The following is a 9007-nucleotide window of genomic DNA, read 5'->3' as shown; positions in this document are numbered from 1 at the left end:
CATTTCTGAGCCAAGGTACATTTCTGGGGTCAAGCTGCCTTGAGTAGTCTATGAAAGCATAAAGGATTAGTAAAATAAGCACTGATGATTAAATAAGTTGGATAATATGCAGTTAGTTGTTCATTGTCGCTAAATATATTACAGTAATATCACTATCAAAGTCCTCTGAAAGTCATTTTCACTGAGACACTAGAGGGCAGAAGTTGCATTTGTATGAAATGAAAAAACACAAGGTTGCGATGTGATACGAGAGACTCCTTCGTCGCCGCTGGTCCCCCCCAGCTCCAAGTCTCCTTTGTCACCGCTAGTCTTGCCCAGCTCCCCCATCTCCACTTTGGATCTCCGAGCCCCATACTCTATCTTCCGACTCTTTGGCTCCCCCATGGCTCTATACGTTCCCTCGGATCCACCGTGGTCTGTCATGCCTCAGGCTTCACTGGGCTCCCCCGTCACTGCGGCTCAGCACAGCTCTCTGTCTCTCTCTTTTTTTCATCTTGAGCAAATTGCAAGTTCTGTAATATACAGGATGTGACAGTTCAGGACCAAGAAAGACTCCGCCTTGGTCAGGCGTCACCCTGATTGCACCACGGACTTCCGGCTACGCCTTGTCCCTCCACACCTTTGGCCTCACCGGGCTCCTCCGCCCCACAGTTTTCCTGAGTCTCAGTCTGCCGAGCCCACGCCTCCACCTCGTCCCCCTTGGCCCTCCAGTCCAGCAGTGTCTCCTGGGGTGTTCATCTCCTCAGCTCTCCCTGGGTCTCCACCTCTCCTGGCTCAACCTCTGTTGGTCGGATTCCTGGCGCCACACTGGCTTCTCCCTCCATCGGTTGCGCTGTCTGCCTTCATCCTAATGATTTAGCTCAGGGTCACTCTCTGGCTCCTCCCTCTGTCATCTCCTCCATGGCTTCGTCCTCTCTGTGGGGTTTTCCTCCTCTCTGTGGGGTTTTCCTCTGTCAGCTCCTCTAAGGTCCCACACCTAAACCTCCTCCCTCCGTCCACTGTTGAACTCTCTGTTACAGCGCGAGGATGCGCCTTCTGGGAGGGGGGAGTTATAAGAGTTATGTTCAGTTTAGTTGTCATTTTGTTCTTGTGCGTCTGTTTCTTGTATTCCCTATCAGTTTAGTCCCTGATTACTCCCTAGTTATTTGTATGGTTAGTTTCACCTGTGTCTTGTCTAGTTTCCTTTGTTTACCCTGTGTATAAAGCCCTGTGTTTCAGTTACTCCTTGTCAGTTATTGTTTGTTCATGTGTGGAATGTGATCTCCTAAGCTCCTGTTATTTACTCTCCAGCGATCTCCTGGATATTTTGTTTATTTAAATGAATACTGTTTTTGTTTTTCTACTCCTGAGCCTTCTTTGTGCACTTTGGTTACCACACCACCTTACAGCGCATTGTTTGTTCGTCTTCTTAAAGAAGAAGAATTAAAAATCTTGCTGTATTTTTTTGTAGTTAATAAATAGAAGGTACACTGTAATCTTGCTCTGAACAAAGTGAGTAGAATCAAGACTGCTTGAATGCAGCGATGCCATGGATAGTGTTGAAAATTTAGAAAAAAATCAGAAAGCTGATTGGCGTGACTGCCCAATCAGAATCAAGTATTCCAGAAAGCTTTTTAATACCAAGAAAAATAGTGCATATGTTTGAAAGCTTTCATGTGGAGAGATATTTGTTTCATAAGATGACAGTGTTTCATAAGTGTGTCAGCTTGAATATGTTTTAGCTTACAGCATGGAGCTTCTTGTCCGTTGCATTGCAGCATGTGGCCCCTTAACCTCCTAAATAGGTCAGAAGTTCAAACAGGTGAAGGTGGTGTTCTCCACAGGTGTGTTTCAATGAGGTTCATTCAGACGTTCACTTCTCATCACTCACGTGAGTCTGTTATTCATTCAGTTTGAGTTCCCTCACTCTTTCAAAATCGAAGTGTTGACAGCCATAGGGCGAGCAGAACCACCCTCCTCCACTCCTACACTGCTCAAACCTTCAACAACACAACTGTCCTCTGTGAAAGACAAGATCTCCAGGTGTGCAGTAGATATGAGGTGTAACTGATGCATGGGTGAAGATGAGGTCCCTGCTTTAGGGAGGATTAGAGGCAAGGTTTAGGTAACTGTTGATGGCAACTCTCAGGCAATGTTTTGGTTCTGCTATTGGAGGCTAAAAATGTTGTTATGACAGCACAAAATTCAGACTGCAAAAAAAATTTATCTGTAATGTAAAAAAAAAAAAAAACTGGGTCAATCAATGAAAAATGCATTAATAGAAAAATGTAAACAGTCCTTGGTGATCATTTTGAACTGACACCAAACAGCGTGGATCCAGAAATGTGCGAAAGCAATAGATTTTGCTTAATGATTCCATTACTTGTGCTTTTAGCAGTCAGCCATGATTTTTTTTTTTATTAGGCCACTGATAAGTGCATTTCATTGTGTAAAACTTAAATGAGGAAAAATGACTGACTTTAGGAGTGTACCTTGCATAGCATACCCACAAAAATATCAGAAAGCAATACAAATGGAGGTTATCACAGTTATGAATTACAACTTGTCTACAGACTTTCAAGCATGCAATTGTGTCTTTTATGCTTTTATGCTATTTACAGTTTGTATTAAGGTATCCAAAAAGTCCATTTGTAATCATGAAAAGATTGTTTACACTTATGAAAACACTGGAAAAGTTTTCCCACATGGAAAAGTTAGAGTGCATAAAAGAATGCAGATTTGTGTAATATAATAAAAACGCAAATGGTTATGATCTTTTTAAAGGCACCAGTTTTCATGTATTTTCATTGATTACAGACTCAATGAAAGCAATTGTTTTGGTCAAGAGAAATGTTTTGTACTGTGTTCTTTGACAAATAAAGAACAGATAAAACAAATCTAAAACAGCTGCTGAGGAAAAAAGCATAATTAAACACAGGTCAAAACAAACAGTGAAGACGAGCGAATTACACAAGCACAAAATTCATAAATCATTTTCAAAGGAGTTTACTTGTCCATCTAATCCCTCAAAGTATTTTGAAAGTAAACCGATTTGGCAACCTGCCTGTAATAGGGACATGTTTGTCATTTTACCGACTTAATTAACTTGACTTGCATGAGTACAGGTATGAAAACCAATCAAAATGGTGCTATTCAAGGTCAAATTCATTTAAGATAAAAGGATGAGTATATTATGACATGCCATATACTGTATTTCAATCATATAGTACAGCGCATTGATGCTTGAAAGTAAATACAAAAAATGTGTTGAAACTTGAAAGACAAATTCAATGCAGGCCATGAGCCTTTGGGTGACATTTTGAGAGATGTCCATCTTCAAGCAGAAACAGACAAATGTCCAGACGGTGACGGCAGTATTTATGTGTTCTATTGGTTGTGGCCTTTCCTGAGAACATGTATTGGAGTGGGATGGTGGATTGGATCTTCCTGTTTCTACTCAAAAAGTCTTGGTTGAACCTTAAGAGGAAACGAATGAGACTGGGCAACTCAGACTTCCTATCCTTCCTTAGGAACTGTTGAAGCATGTGACTAGGCGTTATTATCAAAATAAGTGATGGCCTTTGGACATAGTGGAAGGTAAATTTTTTTTGTGTGTGTGTTCGACACATGTTTTCATGCAACACTTTTCAAGAAAACATTTGAGGATCTCAGTAGTGGGTGTGTTTAGAAGTAATGAATTTAAATTGATTGGATTTTGAATTTTTGATTTTTAAATTGAATTTACATCTGACCAAGCTTACTGTATACACTTCCCTATTTTTGTCACTGTAATGTCGTGTTAGTCATCTGAATTATGGGACAATGGGTTCCATGGAAAAATCCAGATTCTAAAATGGAAATATAATCATTTTTATTTACCAATTTTATGAAACTCATAAAGACTCTTAAATGAAGTCATGATCAACTTGTTAAAAGCAACGGCAACAGTTAGACATAATCCTTAAAAATCACTCCTTATTATACATTCCTTCCACACAAACACTCTACATGAAGTTAGAAATTAGAGTTGAATAGTTGAGAAATATCTTTTGCTTTTGAATTTTTATCAAGTCCCATGAAGATACTGCTCTTAAAGCTCATGGAAACAAAATGGATTCAACCCTGCATTGTTTCAAGCAGAACTTGATAATCCTAGTCAAATGCTAATCATGAAAATAACAGGTAAGAAGAACTAAAAAATAACTCGGCATCAATATTTATAAATCTATATATTAATTTATCTATATATTTAATAGAAATAACATGGACATCTAGTCTCCATGTCACATAAAATAGTTCATTACAATGAATTTTTTAAAGTTGCAATTTGTACTGATGTTTTGTTTGCAAACTCGACATTGAAGGACTGTTGCTATGGTCACACATTGACTTTGCTTTAAATAAAAATCGATATTTCTTATTTTTTATGGAATATTATTTTATGAAATATTTTTTACAAATGATTTATCTGTGCACATTATTATTATTTAATTCATGTGGCCTTGTAATCTTTAATCAAAATAACTTCCCCTCCCTCTTGCAACGATTTCTTTTCTAGCTCTGATGACGTGTTACTGGCACGAGGATGGGAGAACCTGTCACTCACATGAGATACCGGCAATAGCAAACCACAATGATCCAACAATCCAATCAATTCCTGATGGACAAAATTAAGTTTAATCCCAACATTTTTTTATTTTTCGAAAATACTTTTGACGTGGATATTACAATATAGAAGAAAAGACTATCGCAACTTCTGTTTCTTGCCAACTTTAATTATTGTGAAAAGAGAGCAAAAGTCATTTAACAACCAGCATTTTCCTGTCCAGTGCATAGGAGTCCTGCACTGAAGGCCTAAGCAAAATAAATAAATAAATGATATATAGCCTATATACGGTAGCCTATATATACATCTGACATAATTATATATTATATATACATATATAATTTTAGCCTACTTATTAACAATTATTACTACAATGGACTAAAAAGATTTCTCTAAAAATCTCTCTGTAATCTCTAAAAAGAGAGAGAGAGAGAGCGAGAGAGAGAGAGAGAGAGAGAGAGAGAGAAAGAGAGAGAGAGAGAGAGAGAGAGAGAGAGAGAGAGAGAGAGAGAGAGAGAGAGAGAGAGAGAGAGAGAGAGAGAGAGAGATGTAATACTGCTGTTATTAAAAACCTCCAGAATTAGCCAGTATTTGTAGTGACACCTGGTGTTGCTATCATACATACCGCCATGATACCAAAGTTGCATCCACAAATTGTCATTTTTTTATCACTCCTAAAATAAATGCCTTTCAGGTGTATCACAGATATTTAGTTATGTTAGGAAATTCCATTGACAAGAGAGGTGGCCAAGAAAAAAACACCAACTTCAGAGTCTCTTTCCATAATGCGGCAAATTCAAATGTATGAGTTTTGTTATTTGAGTTATTAAAAAAATAAGACTTTTACCTCATTTGAGGTTGACTAAACTGTATCAAATAGCTTACGATTCCCTACATTAGATTGTATTGAATCAATCAAAACATGTTCTTAAGTTTACAGTATGGCAAATTAAAGTCATATTCAGACCTAAAGAAGTCATTAAAAACTTAAAGTGAGCATCTGAATGACATCATCTGAAAGAGGGTGAAGAAAAAGAATGAAACTTTACCAATCTCTATAAAAAGACAACATGGTGTTAAAATGTAATTGCTTTGTGAGCTAATGTATGAAGCTAACCTCAAGACATTTGATGAGCATCAAAGAAAGAGGGGGAAAACGGTAATGGAAAGTCTTTGCCATTTACCACAATTGAGGTTGACAGAATTGTATGGCAAACAATAAAGCATGAAAAAAAAAAAAACCCACCAGCAGTTCATTTTTATGGGTCTGTGTAGATTGAATTCGTTGTGGAAAAATACACATGCAGTTATAAATCCTAAACTACTATTTGGGGGGAGACCACACATGGAGACAAGACATTTCTGCACTCATTTATACTAAATAAACCCTTATACAACCCTTAATTTCATATTCCTATATAAAGCCTCGCCATTAGGCCTAATAATGTGTGACAGTTTTCCACTTTTAAGATAATAAATATATAGATTAGCTTTGCTCAGTTTAGTTAAATCAAGAAAATTTTAGGTGTGGGGGGGGGGGGGGGGGGGGTTTCAAGCAGTTGGCTAAAATTATTTGCTTCTGGACCAGCAGGCAGTGCATAATGTTTCACATTCATTCTCACGCAAGCAACACTTTCAAACATTCGAAACATGCTAAATGGAGATGAATTAACACTGTTCCAAACGCGCTTGCACGACCATGAAATTACTACAATGGTTATACATTCCGTGTATATTGAGCAATTGCACTGTAGGACTATTGCTATAGCCTAGCGTGACCACTGCACACATATGCTTCAGAAAGTCCTGCTGAAATGAAAATAAACACATCATTCATGACTTGTTTTGCGATAAGAGCAAGAGGCAGAATTGAGGGGGGGCTTTTCTCGTTCAGTTTGTACAGAGGTCAACGGGCGACAAGCCTAAATGAAATCAAACACTTTTTTTTTTTTTTTTTTTTTTTTTTACTTTGATAAAAATCGAATGAAAACCCGGAAGACTCAAGAATTTCCTATGATTTATTTATTTTTAAGAAAAGCCATTTGCTTTTTGTTTCGGAACGAATGTTGCTAAATAAAGACTACACCCTGACAGGACTACAACTACCAGGATGTGACCTGTTAACAACTTACATTAACAAAAAATTCACATTTGAAATTCACATTTAAGGTAACCTGTCTAATTTATCTTTTAGAAAAAAACGTCAAAGCGTCGTCACCCGCGTGTAGAAATCTGGGGGTTTATTTGGGGTTAGCCTACAAATTGACGTCATGACTGAGCGTCTGTATTGGTTGGCTGGGTAGAGCGGTTAGAGGTAAAAGGTTAACGCATGGGTTTGGATGATCAAGCGGGCTGAAAAACAGTGAAGCGCACTAGCTTTTGTCCACCTGTTCCATAGATAATTGATTTGCAGATAAATAATCTAATTGCACATCTAACGCGTATGTAAGGGTAACGAACTTTGTTATTCAGCGCACTTAAATCGAGTGTATCTGGTGACAGTTCACCCTCAGATAAGTTAGACGGCTAAGCTAACACAAAGTTTTCGCGGTTGTGCAGTTTGACCTCTGATCACGCATCTAAAACAAACAGATTACATTGTCGTGTTGCATCTCATTTAAGTGTAATGGCTGAGAGACCAGAGGACCTCAATCTTCCCAATGCTGTCATCACGCGGATTATAAAGGAGGCAGTAAGTCATCTTGTAAAATTATTTCGTAGGTCTCTTTATATAGTCGAAAAGTAGTTTAAGTGATAACCATAGTAACGTTGAATCGTCTCTTTCCGCGCGAATCGTCACTGAAGTCAATTGTATGTTAGTATGCAGTCAACTTGTTTTCCGTCTTGTTTAGTTGCCAGACGGAGTAAACGTGTCCAAGGAGGCAAGAAGAGCGATTTCTCAAGCAGCTAGTGTTTTCGTTCTCTACGCAACATCTTGGTTAGTCTAAAGTTTTGTTTTGTTTGAGAAATTCCACCCTGACATCCTACTCGTATGTAATCTCCACTGCTTTGTTGACACCAGTGCAAACAATTTTGCTATGAAAGCAAAAAGGAAGACACTAAACGCTGGAGATGTGATGTCAGCTATGGAGGAGATGGAGTTTGAGCGTTTCTTGCAACCCTTGCGGGAAGCACTTGAAGGTAAATTCTCTATGGACCAGAAGGGTTCAGGTCTAGGGATGCATGACTTCATAAAAGCATCAGCTTCATTCATGTATATAACCAGTTTTTGTGTCGATGTGCTTTTTTTTTTTTTTTTTACAGCATACAAGAAAGGTCAGAAAGGCAAGAAGGAGGCATCTGAGCAAAAACGAAAGGACAAGGAGAAGAAGAATGACACAGATGAAAATGACAAGAGTAGAGATGAAGAGGAAGATGAGCACATGGATGATGAGCAGGAGGGAGAGAACGAAGAAGAGGATGTTGAGAACTGAAAAGCAGGATTGTTTTATTTAGTCAGTCCGTCCTGGTTTCTATCAACCATTGCAAATGATGGTAGTTTCCACTTTAGTAGTGGGACAGGTGATGTGGTCTGGACAAACCTATGGTACATAATATGCTTCTCTTTGTGATTTGAACAACTGTGGCAACATTCCTGCAGAGAGCTCCTTTGAACCCAGCAAGCTATCTTTCAAGAGAAACTGCACATTATTTGAATTCAGTTTAATTAGTTACAACAGTAGTGTTCATAGTATTTTAATCAAATAAACACTGTTACTGGAGGCAAGAAATGGAAAAATGTGTTGGATGTTAATGATTTGGGATAAGAATTAAAAAGGGAGCAGCTGCAAGTACCTATGAAAAACTTTGTAATTTTAAGACCAGCATTTGTTTAAGAGCAGCAACATGTAACCAAGCTTATATACTTTTGTACACGAGTCTACAACTCTGGGATATTTGACAACATGTAGCTATTTTTCCAAATAAATTGTGCTTTTAATAGCTTATTTTTTTCCCTCAATGTATATATGCCTTTTATCCTGCCAAATATTCATATCTAAAAAGCAGTTTTAGGTGTGTGAAACTGGTTTGCCTTTTCCAAAAATAGGTCAGGGACTAAATTGTATACCTACAAATGATGAATTTGAACTAACTTTCATTTTGTGACTAAGATTCTGATTGTGTTTTTCAAAAAAGTTACTGAAGGGTGATAAATTCAGTTGATTTAAGTTTTAAATTAGTCAGCCTGTGGCTCTTCTGGAAGTTTAAGGCCTCAGAAGAGATGGACAACTCTTCATGAACATGTCGAGACAAATTCTACAAATAATTGACCCTTTTCACATTTCCAGGTTTCTCAGAAGCATAATCATATTTGGGTAAAAAAATGAGAGAATACATTAAATATATTTTGTTTTCCCATTTGCTCAAATAGCAAAAGAAAAACTTCACAATATTGTTTTCACAATATAAAAGCGGAAAAAA

The 9007-nt window shown here is 37.7% G+C and overlaps 1 protein-coding gene across 1 annotated transcript; it reads left to right on the top strand.

Annotated features, from left to right (window-relative positions):
- Nucleotides 1–7044: 7044 nt before the first annotated feature.
- pole3 (polymerase (DNA directed), epsilon 3 (p17 subunit)) lies at nucleotides 7045–8372 on the top strand. The gene is made up of 4 exons (XM_056267405.1): nucleotides 7045–7277; nucleotides 7438–7523; nucleotides 7608–7726; nucleotides 7850–8372. The coding sequence occupies exons 1-4, from the start codon at nucleotides 7212–7214 to the stop codon at nucleotides 8017–8019; spliced, it is 441 nt and encodes a 146-aa protein (XP_056123380.1). The 5' UTR covers nucleotides 7045–7211; the 3' UTR covers nucleotides 8020–8372.
- Nucleotides 8373–9007: the final 635 nt, after the last annotated feature.

This window comes from Rhinichthys klamathensis, unplaced genomic scaffold (genome assembly GCF_029890125.1).
Source record: "Rhinichthys klamathensis goyatoka isolate OS25496 unplaced genomic scaffold, OSU_Roscu_1.1 h1tg000259l_1, whole genome shotgun sequence".
NCBI lineage: Eukaryota > Metazoa > Chordata > Actinopteri > Cypriniformes > Leuciscidae > Rhinichthys > Rhinichthys klamathensis.
This window is presented reverse-complemented; position numbering and strand designations above follow the sequence as displayed.

Bases quoted from the DNA above. Each gene is read 5' to 3' on its own strand.
- pole3 (XM_056267405.1), top strand. From the start codon at position 7,212: ATGGCTGAGAGACCAGAGGACCTCAATCTTCCCAATGCTGTCATCACG. The intron at 7,524-7,607 runs GTTAGTCTAAAG...TGTTGACACCAG, and splicing joins GTTCTCTACGCAACATCTTG to TGCAAACAATTTTGCTATGA. The intron at 7,727-7,849 runs GTAAATTCTCTA...TTTTTTTTACAG, and splicing joins CTTGCGGGAAGCACTTGAAG to CATACAAGAAAGGTCAGAAA.